Source organism: Perca flavescens, chromosome 3, assembly GCF_004354835.1.
Source record: "Perca flavescens isolate YP-PL-M2 chromosome 3, PFLA_1.0, whole genome shotgun sequence".
Taxonomy (NCBI): domain Eukaryota; kingdom Metazoa; phylum Chordata; class Actinopteri; order Perciformes; family Percidae; genus Perca; species Perca flavescens.
Window position 1 is genome coordinate 41,955,762 of NC_041333.1, and position 21,045 is coordinate 41,976,806.

The 21,045-nt window shown below is 39.4% G+C and overlaps 1 protein-coding gene across 1 annotated transcript in view; it reads left to right on the forward strand.

The window, feature by feature from the left end:
* The first annotated feature begins 285 nt into the window (after positions 1-285).
* The window catches only part of LOC114553195 (B-cadherin), a 29,985-nt gene continuing 9,225 nt past the window's right edge, over positions 286-21,045 (forward strand). The window contains exons 1-8 of the mRNA XM_028574393.1: positions 286-366; positions 3,863-3,977; positions 10,897-10,985; positions 11,477-11,656; positions 16,850-16,990; positions 17,901-18,056; positions 18,818-18,962; positions 19,564-19,736. Coding sequence (XP_028430194.1) covers positions 364-366; positions 3,863-3,977; positions 10,897-10,985; positions 11,477-11,656; positions 16,850-16,990; positions 17,901-18,056; positions 18,818-18,962; positions 19,564-19,736 — 1,002 coding nt within the window. The 5' untranslated portion in view covers positions 286-363. The remainder of the gene's footprint in view (positions 367-3,862; positions 3,978-10,896; positions 10,986-11,476; positions 11,657-16,849; positions 16,991-17,900; positions 18,057-18,817; positions 18,963-19,563; positions 19,737-21,045) is intronic.

Sequence of the window (21,045 nt, forward strand, 5' to 3'; positions counted from 1 at the left end):
AGTGTGTGAATGCTAGGGAAGGGCGGGTCTTGGCATGCCAATAGTAGGAAAATATATTGCTTTTTGGCACGACATGCCCATCAGCCCCTTTTTAATGTCGGCTTCACTAACATTGTAAAACACCCTGGGGCTAAATAAAATAATAAAAAAATATTGTTAATGTACAAAGACACAAACAATTTTTAACATCTCAGAACATCGTAACAGTTACATTAAAATTACGATGGTCCTTCATTTATTTTTAAACCATATTGTGTGTTATGTATTTATTGATCAGCCCCAAGTCAGAAAGTAAAAAAAAAGCAAGAGGATCTAACGTTAACATTGCCTGATCCTGAGATTGTCTTATAACATTAGCTACTGATGGTAAGTACATTAACATTTAACGTTGGTGCTTTTACTTGCTTACCGATCATCAATAATTTAAGTTAACCTTACTTATATTTGAAGCAGTTAAATGGTTGCAGCTGTTAAATTGTTTGCAAAACTGGTTAAATTGAGTTAAGTTAATAAACATTAACAAGGACTTGCTAGCCCCTTAGCAAAAAATCCTGCTACAAGGTAAAGTTAGCTAGCTAAATACCGTCATATCATGATCATAACATCATGTTTTAACAGTCATCATTTAAATAAACTGAGTAAAGTTACCCAGCTAACGTTAAGTTGCAGGAATCAACAATAGACTTATGTTAAACAATGTCTTCTGTTAACATTAAATATAAAATAGTTAATGGCTAGTTATCTAGCTAATGTCAGCTTTGCTCAGAGGAGAGGGGGTAAATGCAGACTAACGTTATTGAGATGCAAACAGTAAAATGTTTAAGTTGTTTTCTTCAATCCTGTATTTTTTCATTTGACACTGACATATAATCCGTTGTAGTTAGCCTGAATACTGTGTTAAGATATTCACAGACGTTATCAACTAACATTCATGCTAAAAAGGGAGTGGATGCTGAGATCGAAAGTGTCTCATGGTCAGCCACTGTGGTACATAGGCACAAGCTGATTCTCTGGCAGCACATGCCGCTCACTACAGCGACATTTGCGGGTGTCGCTGATGACATGCCACTGTGTTACAGCAACATAAATCGATCCCGCTCACTATACCAACCTGTGCCCGTCGTCAGTGGAATGGCATGCCGATTGTGTTCCACCGGCACACCGTTTAACAGCAGGTGGAAGTGGTAGGCTACTTGTCATTGACAAACAGCAAAGTAATATCACATATCCTTGCCGATGTACTCAGTGTTAAAAGGCTATTAAAGATAGCCTGAGCTAAGATGGTCATTGTTAGCCTTGTCACCATAGATTGTATAATTATACATATATTTTTATGTCTTTGCTCGCCACCGTAGCCAGTCTGACAAATCATTAACAGAAATATAGAGCCAACTAGGAATGAAATGCCATACCTTTCTCTCGTTCGTTCTGTTGCTGGGATATGAGCAATGCTTTTGAAAAGAAAGTAGGCTAACGTTAAAGTAATTTCATACAGTAATATCATCATTACCTATGTACCCTAACTTAGGGTAGCCTACATTAGGGTCCCTAAGCCTAAATTGATATCAGAGCTGTCTTAGCTAACCGTCTGATTAATCCATAACAGATAGTTAAAGCTAACAACTTTACTAAACTGTACTTTACGCCATAATAAAATTAAAAATCAAAGTCGAAAGCATGGTAATGTTATGTGGTCAAGCGAGACTGGAGAGAGGGAGCTCCCAGTGGTGCTAGAACAAAGCAGCGAGTCAGAGAACTAAAACATGTTTTCGCTGTTTCATCACTAGAAATGCAACTGTAGCAAGCATCTCAATATCACTAATGTTATCCATATTCATATTTCAGGCCGTAAAACTTGCTGGCAAATCGGTAGTCCCTTAGTCAGTAGTGGTCACTGACTGCAAAACGATCACAGTGCAAGCATATTAACCTGTCTTTCAGTCAACTGGCCCAGGTAGTCAGGGGAAGAAAAGAATGGATGGACGAAGAAAGTGCTCCTTTCTTAGAGATGAATTATGGATGCGTATCCCTATTGAGAATGACTTTAAGGAGCATATTAAGAAAATTGTTTAAGGAATCGCTGTACTACAGCCTATTAGGTAATGATTTTGTTAATGATGTATAATGTGAAACACTAAAAATAGAGGTATTACAGAAAGATAAATAGACACATCCAACAATTAGAATCAGTCGCTATACCAACTCAGTATTTCTCTGGCAGGCTAGTCTTTGTGTGTCACCCTTCTTGAGAATGTCCTGCCTATCAGTGGGCCTGAACTGTGTACTATATAAATACAGCATCGTTATTAAACGCATCAAATCTTGCTTTCTCACTTTTTTTGAATTAGGTAAGGATCTCATTTAGTTTTATGAATATGGGGAACATGAAACTTCCAATGCTACTTTCAAAAGGCTGGTTTAATACTAAGGACAGCAGTCCTTAACTAGGTACATATTTTTTCATTCTTGATAAACAATGAACAACGTGGGTAGTTTATTATCAGCTTCTCGCGTCACCAAATATGAAAACATGTTGTCAATATTAGAATATAAAGTTTTGTCAATTTTACGCTATGTGTGAAAGAGAAAGAAAGATTTTGTCATGAGAGAGAGAGAGAGAGAGGGGGTTTTGTCAAAATGAGAAAATGAAACAGTTGTAGAATGTAAACTGGCGTCATACGCCGAAGGTACCTGCAGGAACTCGTTCAGATGAACTCAGCCAGTTACTGGAACTACCTTCTGGAGAGAAGACAAAAAGCCACGGCCAATACTTGCCAAGGAATATATTTATAATTCACTTCACAATTTATTTTTTTTTGTTTACTTTTATTGCGAAGAATATTGAAAGAGGATTTACTGACAAATGGGGACCGCCGGGCTTGTGGTTTTGGGCATTTTAATCGTTGTTTTTCAGGTGAGATTTCCTGCTGTCGTTTTAACATTAACTTTTCAAATGGGCTTTCGCCCATTTCTGTCCTTTCCTCGTGTTTAACTTAGACAACGAGAAATAAACTGGTCACGTTAGTTAATTTAACCCTACTTACTTTCATTTGAAAGAACATTATTTGGTTGTTCTTTTAGAAACCTTTGTTTTTTTATCAATTTCTGATGATAACTTTGGTTATGCAGCAAACTGCTTTTTATTTCAGTAAAATGTCTACTTTTATTATTCACATAACTTGCCGCGGCTCTGCACTGTATTTAACTTAAAGGTGCTAAGTTGCTGGAGCGGCTGATAATAGCGACATTTAATATTAATAAATGCTGCTTCGACCATGTACGTTAACAAGGCTGAATCGAAGAAAGGGCCTAGAATTTCACATAATGAAAAGCAATGCCTAGGCAAACGTGTCGACCCCACACAGACGGCTTTAAAATCGGCTTTTTTAGAGTTTGACTTTTCCTTCCCTCGAGTCGGTGAGTCAACACGGCCCTTGTCCTAGTTCCGTTGATGATGTTGTTGGCATGTTGAATTCCAATCCAACTTGAGATAGATTATTGATTAAATTGTTACTCAATTAAGAAAACGCTACTTGTAATCGGCATGTTTCAGTTTGTTTTTTACGTTTCTTTGACCAAATTAATAAATCCACAACAAAATTGAGAGATTAATTGATAATGCAAATGCATTTGTTAGTTGCTCGTCCCTGAATGGCACCTATGACTCATTGTGTGGTGGTTTAGTGTATCTACTTCGGTTGCGGATTACACAGGTGTTGAATATTGTGTTTTAATCACAACAAATGTGATATTCAGTTTCCTCAATAAATCAGATAGGAAAAAGTTTTCTTATATACTCTTTGTTGCACATTTTATGTACATCTGGATTATGATTTATTAAAACACTGTTTTCCTCTCTTAGGCCTCTGCTTTAGTGACTAATGAGGAGCCAACATGTGTACCTGGATTCGAGTCAGATATGTTGATTTTTAAAGTGTCCAGAAAGCACCTGAAGCAGAACACAAGACTGGGAAAAGGTATGAATAATCCAGAAAGCTGTTTTCTTACACATTTGCTAATTCACACACTTCTGAAAAAACATGGTGTTCATTTCTAATGTTCAATAATATATTATCTTAGTTATTTTTTACATTGTACATTCTAGAAAGAACATTTTAGCTATGGAGAAGGACTTTCAGTCGGCACCAAGGTGCTTCTGGAAAACTGTTCGCCACCTCAGGAGGGGGAAGCGGGGAACCATCCAAGCTGTGTACAGTAAGGATGGGACACTGTTGACCTCAACTGAGGAGGTAATAGGGCGGTGGAAGGAGCACTTTGATGCACACTCCTATGCCCTCTATGGTAGAGGCAGAGCTGGAGGATAACAGGGGGATTTTCGTCAATTTCCCTGGTGGAAGTCACTGAGGTAGTTAAACAACTCCACAGTGGCAAAGCCCCGGGGATTGATGAGATCCGTCCAGAAATGCTCAAGGCTCTGGGTGTGGAGGGGCTGTCCTGACACGCCTCTTCAACATTGCGTGGAAGTCTGGGACAGTGCCTAAGGAGTGGCGGTTCAACCCTTCAAAAAGGAGGACCAAAGGGTGTGTGCCAATTACAGGTGTGATGGCTCCTAGGCCTATTCACCCTGCGTTCATGCCACCTGGGAATAACAGGCACCGCCCCCCTCGTTACGTTGTTTTTCCGACTGGCAGCGTTCACATGGTCGGGATGCGTGTTCTTCTTCTTCTGTTATATTGCCGTTTGGCATAACAACTTTTTGCATGACTGCCACCCACGGTCAGCTGTAGCCGAGAGCATCAGGTGGTGAAAACATGGAGTCCACAATAACAGAAGATTTTCTGCTGTTTTCTTATGCGAGCCTCCAAACAGCACATCACCAGGTGTTTGTTTGTGTTATTTGCAGGAGAACCAATGGGAAAGGACACGGATAATGTGTTGTTTTTTTATACATGGGCCTGTTTATGAATAATTTGAAACACATTGGCTAATGAGGACTGATGAGTAACACCTGGAGCAATTGATTGCTCACCTGTCTATAAATAGGAGTGCCTGAGTAATCATGGTCCCCCCCCTCCTCCAGGTTGTTTGGTTTGTTTGGATTTTGGGTTTAGTTATTTTGCTTTGTAGCTTTGATACATTTACAGACACCCATACATTACACACATTATTGATTTACTGAATTCACGTTTATCTTGGTTAGTTTAAATAAATTTGATTCGAATGAAAATACATGTGTGTCTCCCCCTTTTTTGTCATACCTTTGAGCCAGGTCGTGATACAGGGGTATCACACTTCTCAGCCTCCCTGATAAAGTCTACTTCAAGGTGCAGGAAAGGAGGGTTCATCCGTTAGTCGAACCTCGGGTTGAAGAGGAACGATGCGGATTCCGTGCTGGTTGTGGAACAACAGACCTGGACTCTCATTTATAAACGTGGCGTACGCACAAAACGGGGCTGAAAACGTGCGTACGCCACTTCCCACGTAAAGATTGTGATTTATAAAAAACAAACTTGACGGGAGAATGTGCGGTGCTCCACGCAAACTCTGACCCATGCGTACGCACATTTTGGAGACAAAATAGGAATTGGCGACGCAGATGGTGAGGTGGTGAAGTCAGACTGCAGAAAGTACACGTGGGAATAAGGGTTAGGCTACTCTTAATATGTTTAAGTATTAAAAAAATAATGCCTCACGCACATTTCTTCACACCATATGAAGATTAAATTATTGTTATTTGCGCTTGTACTGAGTGATAATTGTTCCATAAACACCTCCAACTCAAATCTTAAATAAAAACTCATTCTTAATATTTAATCGAAGCGAAGTAGGAGATGGCCTGACTGGATGGAATACAGGATATCATCAAATACCCTACCATTAGATAACTGCACAACACAGTGTAAATAACTAAATATCTGTTTTTAAAACTGGGCATATATCATCAAATGTCAAAGTCTGGAAATACAGCCGTTAAACTCTCGCGCAATCGTTACGCTCTATGTCCTCGTTATCGGTCTAAAATTGGTCCTCACCAATCTGGGTGAAACCGGCTGTTTCCAGAGGGAAATGTCAGACAGCTAAGTGTTTTTTTAAATAAATATTATATATAATCTTCAACTTCATCACTAAGGCTTGTTTGGATATAATATATAGTTCTGTTAAATCTTATTATATACGTCTGGTATATCGAAGCTGTCCTCGAGTACCGTAATGCCTGCTGTTTTGGAAGATTTTATTAATAAAGTTAGTCTATAGATCCAGTTTCCATACACTGTGCGACAACAGGCCGAGATTATAATTCAATTTCGAATTCGAAAATGGGTTTCCTCAGGAGGGTGGCTGGCGTCTCCCTTAGAGATAGGGTGAGAAGCTCAGTCATCCGTGAGGAGCTCGGAGTAGAGCCGCTGCTCCTTTGCGTCGAAAGGAGCCAGTTGAGGTGGTTCGGGCATCTGGTAAGGATGCCCCCTGGGCGCCTCCCTAGGGAGGTGTTCCAGGCACGTCCAGCTGGGAGGAGGCCTCGGGGAAGACCCAGGACTAGGTGGAGGGATTATATCTCCAACCTGGCCTGGGAACGCCTCGGGATCCCCCAGTCGGAGCTGGTTAATGTTGCTCGGGAAAGGGAAGTTTGGGGTCCCCTGCTGGAGCTGCTGCCCCCGCGACCGACACTGGATAAGCGGACGAAGATGGATGGATGGAAGCATCTAGACTTAAGATAAAGTGCTCATGTTATGCTTTTCCCTTTCCTTTATTGTGACATATATATATATATATATATATATATATATAATAGTTTAACAAAGGGAAAAAGCCCAAAGTCCCCCCCAAAGGGACTTACCATCTTGAACTGAAAACACTGTTCACAAACTGCTCCAAACAGCTCTATTGTAGACCAGCCTTTACTTCAGTGATGAACATGCGTAACACACGTTATAATGCTCACCTAGCTGATAGCATGGCACACCCCATACTCTGCTTCTGACTGGCTAGCAGTGCTTACCTGGGTACTGTGCATGTGCGACTCCCAACGGAGATGGAAAAGAAGTGTGATGCCTCACTCTGTAGTTAAAACGGACAGCTCAACACACAGGGTGAAAAGAGGAGCTGCAGCATTGTGCAGTACAACAAAAATATGGTGTTTTTTGAAAATTAAACCATGTAAACCTATCCTGATATAATCTCTAAATACAATTATTAACCTGAAAATTAAAATAATATAAGCACTTTAAAGCTCCTCAGCTTTTCTAAAGTGCTCGTCTGGCTTAAATAGCCTTCTACAGATTAGCTGTTCACATTGTATTCACCCCTAGACAAACTCACGTCTCAGTTTGCATGCACTCTGCACCTCTTTTATTGCTTTTACCTGGAGGGAAAAACCATGTCCCTGAGCCTGTTTTGCAGGTCTTTCTCTTCAAATAGTATGTAAAAGTGACCGGGATCATTCTTTTTAGTTAGGCAACATCAGTCTTGACTTAAATATTGCTTTCCTAACGTAAGATAAAATGTAACATATAGTCATTGAACTAAATTTACTGAATTTTTGTTACAAAATCTGAGTTTTCAAGGACAGAAAGTGCACTTTAGAAAATGGAAAACCAACACAAAGTCGACCTTGGTACAACCCTGGTAGAGGGGTGTAAAATGGGTATATAATGAGGATTGGTGAAAGTTACGATACGTTATGATCGAGGAGTTGATGAGCAGCGGAGCTAGCTAGCGAGCTTATCGCTGGTTGCAATACATACACTTATAGATTGAAATACCACAGTGGGTGCTTACTATGGGTCACATCAGCCTAAGACGTGCAGTTTGTGTGTATATATGTTTTTCATCTTTGTATATATGTTTTTCATCTTTTAAGAGCTGGGGGGTATTGCACTAAAGTAGAAATTATAAATCCAGGGTAACCGATAAAGCATAGCTTGACCTACATAGTCTAATCTGTGCATCCTTGCTAGGTGCGTTGCACAGAGGCCAAGCCAAGCTGAGGAGGAGTGACTAGGTCCAGCCAGGATGAAATAATTTGAATAGATGCATGTTCATGGCTTTCTATAACAGACCGCAATGTCGATCACAGATGGTATTATGACAACGTGAAACACGGTGTATGATTAAATGTAAAGAAACAGTGAGAAAAAAGCGAGGCAGACGATCACGGACCGACTGAATGTGTAAGTAGCCCAAAAATATACATTTACTGACCACTGCTCTGAATTGAAACCGCTATACCATTCAAGGACTTAGGCTAATTATTTGCACAAATGAGCAGTTGTACTCTTTGCCTTAAAAGTGAGCAGAAGAATGTTACTCAGGAAATTTACCATGGAGATCAATTACAACCACTAATCTACAATGCTAGATTGTGATGCGTACATATCTCTCTCTCTCTCTCACTCTCTCTCCCTCTCTCATATAGGCTAAAATATAAATTACCTAAGTAACATATTTACTCCCACTGCTCGCTTTTCAGGCAATGTGTACAACAGTTTGTTTGTGGAAGTAAATAGCCAAACTCTTTGAATGGTTTCATTTAAGAGCAGTAGTTCGTAAATGTATATTTTTAGATATATCATTCAATCTGTCTGCTTCTGCCACGCTTGTTCTCAATGTTTTTTTTGTTTTTTTTACAGCGGCAGTTTCCTTCTTTATATATTATAGTTCAAGTTCAAGTTCAAGTTTATTGTCATATGCATATTAGTACAAAGTACCACAGCAATGAAATACAATGTGCCTTAGTACACCACTCAATAATAACAATTTTAAAAACTTAATAGTATTAAAAACATTATAAAATATCCAACATAATATACATAACTGACTAAGTTTAGACCACAGCCCTCCTTCCTGTTGTGTTATTGTTCAATAACCTTATTACCTGAGGGTAAAAACTATCCCTAAAACGTGTTGTGCGCGTTGGGATGCTCTGTAGACGTCTCCCTGATGGAAGATGGGAGAAGAGATTGTGTGCAGGATGACTAGGATCCTGCAGAATACCTGGTGCCTTCTTAGTGCTGCGTTTCCAGTAAATTTGTTGGAGCGATTCAAGTGGAACCCCGATGATTTTAGATGCAGTCCTGACCACTTTTGTCAGTAGATTAAGGTCATGTGAAGTAGCCCTACCAAACCACACTACAATATTACCTGTCAGTATACTCTCAATTGTACAACGGTAGAAGTTCAGTAGAATGTTAAGAGACATACCGTATTTCTTAAGACACCGCAATATAATATAATAATATTATATGCTTTGCTTCCTCGTAGGCCCATATATGGACATATAAAAGAGACACTGAAGAAATTGGACTCTGACATATATAAACTATAAAGATAATTAAGCGATAGCCTAAATTTAATGCACACTGTAAACAATGACTGTAACACAGTGTATTCATCAGTTATTTCCCCCCCAGCAAAATATAGGATCAAAAAACCATTGAGGTGTCCTCTCGTTTCATGAATTGTAGTGTGCACATTAGCCTCAACACATGTATAGCACTTCATATATTGTCCTTCATTGACTTTAATTTAAAACACATTTGCTACTGCATCAGTTTTTTCTAATTATATCAACAACTGCCATAATATATTCACCAAACTTCTAACAACAAGCAGTTGTCATACAGCAATATAACGTTAACAATGACTGTCACCTGAATAATTATAAAAATAATGGTCACAATTAAATACAGGGTTTCCAAGTCTTACATTTGCTGAACTGTAGTTTTTTTTTAAATTTTTATTCCGTGGTGTTTTTTTCCCGCGGTACCGCCAAGATCGATCAGATGGTCAGCCACTGTGGAACATAGTGATCCCCTGGTGGCACAGGCTGCTCATTACAGCAGTATGTGCTGGTGGCTGATGGCATATGCCACTCTGACAGTGGCATTAACCAATCCACTGGCGACAGTCCAGGTCTCTGAAATACCTTTTCACAGACTGAAAACTATGAATACACTGGCAGAAACTCTGCTGTCCATGTCTTCTCGGAAAATTCTAGAGATTGATTAGAGATGGCATGTTCTTTTGGACAGATAAAAATAAATGGTAAAATGGGTCGTCAAAAACTCTTTGTTAAAGTGCCCATATTATGAAAAAAATTCTGGGATTTGGGGTGTTCTTTTGTGTCTCTGGTGCTTCCACACACATACATACTTTGAAATAAATCCATCCATGGTGTTCTGAGTGAGATCTGGTTTTCTGAATGTGTCCTGCCTTCAGTCTCCTGGTGAGCTGGTCAACATCGGCATGGCTTGTGACGTCACAAGCCGGAACAAGCTGGCTAACCGCAATTCTTAGCTAGCATGCTACGTCGTTCTCAATAGCAAAGCACCGCTACAACACACACAAGTTCACCATAATCTCCAGAAGAACTACTTCCATGTGCTCCCTGGTTTAGAAGAAGTCTCCCAGCTGATCCTGCCTTGGAACTGACTGAAGTTGGAGAAACAGCCTTTCTTTTACTGTCTATGGAGCTAGCTGATATGCTCTACGTGTGAGCTACTGAGCATGTGCGAGTGCAATCAAAGATAGTACAGAAGAAGAAGAAGAAGAGAGGTCTCACTCTGTAGCTAAAACAGAGAGCTGAACACAGGGTGAAAAGAGGATCTGCAGCAGTGAGAGAGAGCTGTGCAGTAAAACAAAGAATATGATGTTTTTTGAAAATTAAACCATGTAAACCTATTCTGGTACAACCTTAAAATACAGTTATGAACCTGAAAATGAGCATAATATGGGCGCTTTAATATATAGCCTACCTGAGCGGCCCGCCCGAAGTAAAGTTTGTGTGGGGAAACATTGGACACGTCAATAGTGAGTTTACTGCGTTCTTTCGTTTAAAAGGAATTAAAAGGATTGAAAGGGTGTCCATTACTTTGGTTTCTGTTTTCTCTGTATGTACTGCATTTGTAATGGATGACAATTTCTTCTGTCTAACTCTAGTGGGCTTCACTGACTGCACAGACCACACAGGATTTGTTTTCAGCAGTGATAACAACCATTTCATGGTACAGACAGATGGCATGTTGAAGGTCAGTACAGTTCAACAGACTCGATTGTAAAATGGTGGTTTCTAATGCTCACCTCTACAAATATCTCCCACATAATTGTATGCCTATACAAAGTCAAATTATTAGGGGATTGTGTCAGTGAAAATGTAATTTCTCAGCAACAATTTAGGTAGTTTATCTAAGATTTGGTAACAACACACAACTTTGACTTAACTTAGATTAAGAATGAGTAATATCCATTTTTCTTGAATAAAAACCATGTGAGTTCCAACATGTGACAGCAGTATCTCTGTTGAGTGACCCCTACATGTGCAAGTTTTCTGGCATAGGTTTTGTGTATCAGTAACAACACTTGTTGATTTCTATCAATCTACACGTTTATGAAGAATGTCGTCAAACTGTTTGATTTTTGGATTCCTAAAGTTTGATTTAGTCATGCAGAGAGCTAGCTTGAATCCAAATCTGTTGCGAGCCTGTTGACCTTTGATAACGAGGGGGTTTTTCTCCTCCAGGTAAAAAGACAGACTGATATTCATGGACACCGGGAATTCATTATCCACGCCTGGGACTCACAAGGTCGCAAAATGAGTGTTCCTGTCAGAGTTTTGCACCATGGGCATCACCATGGTGATCACAAAGGCCACAACCATCAACACCACCATACTGAAGTGGAGTATGCTAATAACATAGAGGTAGGATTATAGACACTGTTAAAGGGGCCTAATGGTAACTTGCAAACCAATTTGTAGTCTAAATTAACTTTTTCAAATCCATATACACACAATATGCTCTGCAAGTGCTGTATGCATCAAATTGCTGTTTATCAAGGATCTAGTACAATAAAGACATTGTTAAAGGCAGTTTTGACAGTGTGAAGGCTCTTCATGCAAAGACTTGTTTTCATATAAAACACTGCCCATCTGTGGCTGTATATGACTCACTTATTCCATTTTTAGTCAAAGACTTTTTCATAGCTATGTTGATATGGCAATGATCACTTTTGTGCATGTCAATTTAAATAATGTTTTTTTCTACACAGCATTACTATTTAAGTTTGTATGATGTAATTTGTTATGGAGTGCTGTTTAATTGTGTATTATAGTGCCTATATGAAACTTTAGGACCTATTTTGTTAAAGCCAGAATAGATGATATAAGGGCTCCAATTTATTATTTGTGCATTTTTTTTCTCTGGCCCTGCACCAGAGGCGGATTTTTTTTTTTAAATATACAAATACATTGTCTTTACAGGCCGAGAGCGCATAGGACGGGTTTTTATCACTTGCACAATTTCACTATGGTTATAAAAATAATTATTATTATATAAATAATAATAAATTGGCTATTAAGCATTTGGCCAGTCGGCAACGGCTGGCCTGGTCCCGACATGGGCCGACCGACCCATCCAGAGGTTAGGCTACTCAAATTCAAGTCAAAGTCATCAGTAGGCCTATTCAATTGAGACAGTTTCATTACCGGTTAAAAACCTCTCGTCGCGTTAACTAGTAGTCTAATTCGGTGTTTTGGTACAGTTGGTTTTAACGCCTGATGCCAAGTGTAGGCACCATCTTTCTGCTGTGCCCCCAGTAGTGTTTAGTTTTACACTATTAAACTCTACAATTAATCCGCGGTTCACATGTATGCATAAACTGTGGTGGTCCATTAAACTGTAGGCTATATTCAACATCACTGATCATTTTTGATCAATAGAATGTAGAAAACATTACACTTCAACAACGTTTTGTATCCATAACATGATTGTGTTATTGTACAATTTAGCAGTAAAAGCAGTAGCCTCTGTAAGTCAATCCCACATTTTTCAACTTGGGAGCAAAACGTGCTCCTTGGGGGAAAAAGGTGACCATAAAACCCTGTTCATGTTAATTAAACAACTGGACTTTGGGGTCACGTGTTGTCGTATCCGGCCCATGTCTCAGATGTGAAAGCCCCCTTACTGGACTATTGAATATAATAATATTCAATATAATTGTTAACTTTTTTGATTTCCTTGCCATAAATATAGTCGTTTTTACCATAAATTGGTGCCTAAAAATGTATCAGAATGCAGGAATTGAAGTCTTTTACCCTCAATATTTCCTGGGGGAGGACCCCCTGACCCCCCCCCCCCCCCTGCTTTATGTGTCCCCCCCAAAGACCAATTCTGAGCAAGGAGAAACCCCTATGTATAATCACAGACAGCCATGAAAAAATATTTAAATTGCAGGGTTAGAGAGTTTAAAAAAGATGACAGAAGCAGACAGACAACGTGTGTAGAGTCAACAGAGAGAAACACGGACTAGTCGGACAGACAGTGACAAGAACAAAAAACATACTGTAGAGAATGATAGTAACGGCATACAAATGGCATAAATAGGTAGTATGTGTTATAAAGGTGTGCTCTTTCAAAAGTAGAATGCCGGTTTTGCCAGTTACTTACATTAGGTGTTAAAAAATATGTTACATAAGGTAGGCTACTGCTACTGCTACTGCTACTGCTACTGCGTGGGCGTGGTGATTTGGGCTGGTGGGGCTACAGTGCCAGGGCTGAATTTTTGTCCCAGTCCGCCCCTGCCCTGCACTGTTCTTTGCAATAACAAATGTAAAAAAAGATAATAAGCTAATAATTAGTATAATTGGTAAAAACGGTTTAAGACCAAACTGCTTTTTATACGCAAAATCAGCCTGTATGTGTCTGCTTAGATTTCCGTGGCTCCTCCTCAACCCTCCGGGCTCTGAGGGTTTTTCAGACACACAGAAGATTTTGCCATGCCTGATATTGTTGTATGTAGGCAGTATTTTCCAAGTCACATGACTTGTATTCAGCACAGGTTTAGCTACAATGATCAAGTAGAATGTATTATTTCATGATTGCACTTCCAAGTTTTCCAAGTAGTTTTAGAAGTGTGCAATTTGTGAAAGAAAATTACCTTACCCATTGTGATACTTTCATCTGCACAAATACTTTCATCTGCTCTCGTTTTATACAACTAGTTTGCATTTTAAAAATGACTACTGGCTGGTTATCAAGGGTTGGTGGTGGGAGGGCTAATGACTCTTTACACTGAATTTGCAAAATGGGCTGTTAACAGATCAGCCCAGCTAAATGTGACTGCACAAAGCTTACAGAAGGGCTATTTAACTAATGTTGTTCAGGGGGACATGTTTTCAGAAAGCGCAGTGCCGAGGGGCTGGACATTTTCCTGAGATTGTTTTCAATAAAATAAATCTTATTCCTGACAGAGAGAGACGGACACACTCTGGTTTTTCAGCCAGCAGCTAAGTTTACAAGAATTTGCTAAATTTCAAGATTGTTGGCAACCAACCCCAGAGGGTTAATGAGATATGTTGGCCTGAATAAGAGTAAAGGCCCTGACACACCAAGCCGACAGTCAGGTCCTAGTTGGGCCGACAGCAAACCCCCGTGGGCCTACTCTGTGTGGTGTGTCCCGCGGAGAATACAGTGGTGTGAAAAAGTGTTTGCCCCCTTCCTCATTTCCTGTTCCTTTGCATGTGTGTCACACTTAAGTGTTTCGGAACATCAAACCAATTTAAACAAAAGTCAAGGACAACACAAGTAAACACAAAATGCAATTTGTAAATGAAGGTGTTTATTATTAAAGGAGAAAAAAAATCCAAACCATCATGGCCCTGTGTGAAAAAGTGATTGCCCCCCTTGTTAAAACATACTATAACTGTGGTTGTCCACACCTGAGTTCAATTTCTCTAGCCACACCCAGGCCTGATTATTGCCACACCTGTTCACAATCAAGGCATCACTTAAATAGGAGCTGCTTGACACAGTAAGGTCCACCAGAAGATCCTTAAAAGCTACACATCATGCCGAGACCCAAAGAAATTCAGGAACAATTGAGAAAGAAAGTAATTGAGATCTATCAGTCTGGAAAGGGTTATAAAGCCATTTCCAAAGCTTTGGGAATCCAGCGAACCACAGTGAGAGCCATTATCCACAAATGGCGAAGACATGGAACAGTGGTGAACCTTCCCAGGAGTGGCCGGCCGCCCAAAATTACCCCAAGAGCGCAGCGACGACTCATCCAAGAGGTCACAAAAGACCCCACAACAACGTCCAAAGAACTGCAGGCCTCACTTGCCTCAGTTAAGGTCAGCGTTCATGCCTCCACCATCAGGAAAAGACTGGGCAAAAATGGCCTGCATGGCAGAGTTCCAAGGAGAAAACCACTGCTGAGCAAAAAGAACATCAAAGCTCGTCTCAATTTCTCCAGAACACATCTTGATGATCCCCAAGACTTTTGGGACAACATTCTGTGGACCGATGAGACAAAAGTGGAACTCTTTGGAAGGTGTGTCCAAGTATATCTGGCGTAGAAGGAACACTGCATTTCATAAAAAGAACATTATACCAACTGTAAAATATGGTGGTGGCAGTGTGATGGTCTGGGGCTGTTTTGCTGCTTCAGGACCTGGAAGACTTGCCGTGATAAAAGGAACTATGAATTCTGCTGTCTACCAAGAGATCCTGAAGGAGAATGTCCGACCATCTGTTCGTGTACTCAAGCTGAAACGAACTTGGGTTCTGCAGCAGGACAATGATCCTAAACACACCAGCAAGTCCACCACCGAATGGCTGAAGAAAAACAAAATGAAGACTTTGGAGTGGCCTAGCCAAAGTCCTGACCTGAATCCTATTGAGATGTTGTGGTATGACCTTAAAAAGGCCGTTCATGCTCGAAAACCCTCTAATGTAACTGAATTAGGACAATTCTGCAAAGATGAGTGGGCCAAAATTCCTCCAGGACGCTGTAAAAGCCTCATTGCACGTTATCGCAAACGCTTGGTTGCAGTTGTTGCTGCTAAGGGTGGCCCAACCAGTTATTAGGTTTAGGGGGCAATCACTTTTTCACACAGGGCCATGATGGTTTGGATTTTTTTTCTCCTTTAATGATAAACACCTTCATTTACAAATTGCATTTTGTGTTTACTTGTGTTGTCCTTGACTATTGTTTAAATTGGTTTGATGTTCCGAAACACTTAAGTGTGACAAACATGCAAAGGAACAGGAAATGAGGAAGGGGGCAAACACTTTTTCACACCACTGTATGCTGTTCAGCTTGGAAACAAGAGTAATGGAAACCACTGTGACAGGCACACCCAAGGCTCCTTTCTGTTTTCATCTCATCTGATCAATCCAAAACACATAAGAGCTGTCAAAACTGGTCAAAAACGACCTTTGAATGTTCCTTCTGAAAACACACAGGTTCTGCCTATTGGAATAACTATCTTTGCACATACTGTATATGTCCATAAAATGGCAAATGTACAGGACTTGTTTGGGCATATTTAACGAGCCAGCAGCTGTCCCTCTGCTTCCACTGTAGGGAGACTTCTTTGCCACACACACACACACACACACACACACACACACACACACACACACACACACACACACACACACACCCCCTACTTTGTAGAGCTACTAGCTCAGTTATGACACTGATACCAACACAGTGACTCTCTCAGAGTGTTTTGACAACATCGAGTCAAAGACCACGTAGCAACACATCTTTCAGCCTCTGTAGTTTTTTCCTAATATGCTGAGAGTTGGGGTTCTAGCAGAATTACAGGCTAAAGTTGCTCTTTAAGGCGATTATTTTAAAATTGTTTGCTACCAATTACTAGTAGTTAATGTCATTATGTGTCGACCAGTACGCATTCATCTTCTTTTGTGTGTTTGCCTGGGTGAATGAAGGATGCTTTACAGTATTTTTACAGAACTAACACGATCAGATATTTATGCATTGTCATTGTAATTTACCTCATTCAGTTTTTTATGCCAATTAGAATCCAACGTCTAGTGCCTGTTAACTAAAACACTATAACTGGTTGCAAATGTGCATGTTTTTTCAGAGTGCAACTGATCAACAGGTGCCCATTCTGCAATTTCCCAAGTCGGTTGAGGGGCTGAGGAGGAGGAAGAGAGAGTGGGTTATTCCAGAAATCAATGTCCCTGAGAATGAACGAGGACCCTACCCCTATCAAATAAATCAAGTAAGAGAAAATAAAGCCCCTTGTACCTGAGAATTTGGTACTGAACTGTATTTATAATATTTGTTTTTGAAAAGAATGACTTCATGTTGGTTTTCACTGCAGTCATTGAGCTCTGACTTTCAATTATTATTTTTGTTTGTATTTTATAAAAACCAAAAAAATTTATTTACAGTACGTGTTTCCCACAGGTTGAGAATTTACTTGTCGTGGTGGGTTTGGAATTTGGGAATTTAGAAATAACTATTTACAGATAAAGCAAACCACACTAGAAGATGATAAAGATGAATTGTAGACTATGGTGTGCTTTGTCAATTAAATCTGGTTGGTTCAAACCAATTTGAAAGATTTTACACCGGTCCAAGCCTACTCCACACAAATCTCTAAATAAAACCATAGTTGCACTATTTAACCATTATCTTGTGATTAAAAAGTGAATTTCTACTTTTTCTTATTATGTTTTTGTGTGTGTATTCATCCTGTTGTCAGGATAAATCAAAAGGTTTGTAATTGTGGTAATGAAAGAGCATAGTTGTTCTCAGGTGCACCATGGCTAATATGATGAAATGGCATTGTTATCCAGATATCACAACATAATTGACTTGGGATCTTAATAACAGGATGTAGAATATTATAACCAGGCAACTGTACCTCAAAAATGTAAATAGCCACGTTTTGGCTAAATCAGATTGATCAACCAACAGATTGATACCCCACTCATGTGACGTATCAGTCTTTACCCTATCAGCTCACTACTAAATGACCTGACTTAACAAGTATAACTCAAAAACTTTTGCAAATAAACAAAAAATTGCATTGCTTTCTTACTGTAGTGACAATTGTTTAACAATATTGTAACTGTTGTTGTAGTCAGTGTGACTGGTATAACTCAGGCCTGTTGTGTTTTATCCAGATCCGTTCTGATAAGGATAAAAGAAAGACAATCATTTACAGCATCACTGGTCCAGGAGCTGATCAGCCTCCTGTTGGCCTTTTTACCGTGAACAGAAACAATGGTTCTCTTTATCTCACACAACCACTGGACAGAGAGAAACAAGACATCTACATGGTAGGCCTCTTCTCTGGTCTTAGTTTTATACATACTCTTTTTTTTATCAGACAGGGAGTCATCTGAACACACTTTGTACTCAGTTTCCCTTAAGAATTTATTAGTTTTAAATCCGACTTAAACATGAAAGAGCTATATATTACTCCAAACTAGTTCTGCTAATTAGCACAATCATAGATGTTTTTTCTTTTTCAATTAGTCAACTTTCCAGCTTGTCTTTAAAGCTATACCTTGCAAAAACATGGGTGATTTCAATTAATGTAATTAAAAAATCCAATGTTCACGCCTGAAAAGCAAATGTCCAAAAAAGCTTCTCATGCCATACCTGGAAGATAATTCATTTTTCTGCTACCCTACCATGCTTTGTATGTTCCAAAAAGTCAAATTTGCTTAAATATGGCAAAATGCCTTTTTGTGTTACACTTTTGTGCTCATCATACATGGTAATTCTCTAATCTTTACTAATTTTCTTGCATATCTAGGTCATGTTTATATTTTCCTCAGTTTATTGAACATCAAAATGCCGGACTTATTGTTATATCACATGAAAGTATCACCTGTACAAAACCAAAGTTTATGTACGTTTTTAAAGGCTTAAGAACTGCATCAAGTGACGACATGGTGACACTATGACCACACCTTTCACGTTTTTGTCAATAACAGGGTTTCTTGAATCGGAATGAATTTTCCATGTCCGATCATCTACATGGAATATTCTTGCATGTACGTATTATAATACAAATGTCTTTATTCCTATGCAGTTTCTAGCCCATGCTATAGAAGAAGGTCAAGGAGAAACTGAGGCCCCTATGGATATAGTAGTGAAAGTAATTGACCAGAACGACAACAGACCTACCTTTAATCAAAGCACCTTTGTGGGAGAAGTTGCTGAGGCCTCACCTGAAGGTACCATCAGTGGATCTCATTTAAGCCTGAAAAAGATGTATGTCGGTGTTCAAAAGTATGTTTCACTTTTACAAGACAAAAAAGCAGGATAGCAGTTTTACGGTTTGACTTTATACTTCGATATAGTAAAATCCAAGATCTGCTCTAACACCTTGTGGAAAATACTACTTAGTGGATGTGCTAGTGCTGAATGGGCCTTTTTTTAATGTAACCTGTAAACCCACAAAATATTGTCTGCTAACGACACCAGATCAAAACAGTTTTGCGGCCCTCTCACTTTAATGATCCTGCGTTCTTGATGTGCTATAGCTGGACAGTGTAATAAGGGGACATAGAGGGGGAAAAAAACAAGTGTGAACAAATCTTCCAGTTGAAAGTATATAGGTTTAGACAGGTGTCAATGTTGTGTCCAGAACACAAGCACACTAATTAAGCTAAAGCTCATGGCAGATGGCAAAATCAAAAACAACTTTGTCATGTCGCTCATTCCGCTCATCTAGTAGTCTAAATCAATGGCCCAGCTTTATTTTATCCTCTTGAATGTTGTGAATACTTTGAGAAGTCTGTACTTAATTTTCACTTCTGACTTCCCTCTTTCCAGGTTTTGATGTGATTCAGGTTGTAGCCACAGATATGGACCAGCCAAATAATGCCAACTCAGATATCCGCTACCGTCTGATGAGCCAGGAGCCACAGTTGCCCAGGGACAAACTGTTTGTTATCAACCCAGTCACAGGAGTCATCAGGGTCAATGTCGCTGAGCTAGACAGAGAGGTAAGACTTTTAAAAAACAATGTAACTAGTCTTTACTTGCTTTCATGCTACTGAAATGATCCCTATTCCGAAACAAGTGCTCTACATAGGAAAACGGTGTAAAAGTAGATATGTTCCATCAGTATGAAGCTACTGATTAAGCTCTCATACAGTTGATCATGGGAACTGTCATGGAGTGATCTTGACAGGTAGGGGTGGAAAATATCTATCTATATATCTATACATATTAGAGCTGTCAATCTTCCTCAATAATACCATTCAAATTTAATTTATTATTTTTATATATTCTAATAATATTAGCCACGAATGTATTCTGAAAAGTTGACTGACAAATATGAAACCGGACAATGTAAACCCCCGAAATCCTAAGTTGCCTTATTTCATTTTGCTTCATGTAAAGGACGCGCTCTGCTGTGGACATGCTGCGGCAGATGTGATGCGTTTGAGCTCCGTGTATTTCTGCCGTAGTTTTGGTTTTCCACCTCCGATGTAGAGCAGCGTTCGGCCTCTTCTCTAAACTTTGTCCCATTCAGAGACCAGAGACCCAGACGGGGCTCTGAGCCTGTCAGGAGGTCTGAGATCTGCCCTATCAGCAGAGATATCACGTAATTATTCTTGTAATAGCCTATTATAACTTTATTTTTCTCAAAATATCATGACTCCAAATCTCAGAGAACACAGATGGGATGAGTTGTATTTTGAATGTGCACAAAGTTTTGAACATGAGCAGAAATCTTGCTCAAACACATCTGAAATATTACAGTCCAGGGTTTTATTAACTCATTAAAATGAATTCATGAATCATTGAGGTGAGTAATTGTCATATGCACATTTAGGAGGTTACTTCCTCAACAAAAGATGCAAAAGAGGGAAGAGTTAATGATGCCTATAGGCTACATGTGTTATGACTTAGATATCATTAGAAAAGTCAACCCAAAGGAGAATAAATAGTTGAAAGCAATACAGAATGCCTGACAGCATTACTGCAATATAGTCCATGTTCAAATTCCCTTTACATAAAGATATTTCATACATAGACTCAGAAAAAGGTAGAAATAGGGGCATACAAATTAACCACAATGCAGAAAATAAAGTGTTTAATGCTCAAAATGTTCTGGGGGGACCGCCCAGACACCAAACATCAAAAGTCACTTGGCCTTGTTACAGTAAAACAGAAAATATTTATTGGGCAAAACATTTGTAAGAGTAGAACAGTGTTGTATACAGTAGCACGAAACAAAACTACAAACATATGTAAACCGTGTGTGTGTGTGTGTGTGTGTGTGTGTGTGTGTGTGTGTGTGTGTGT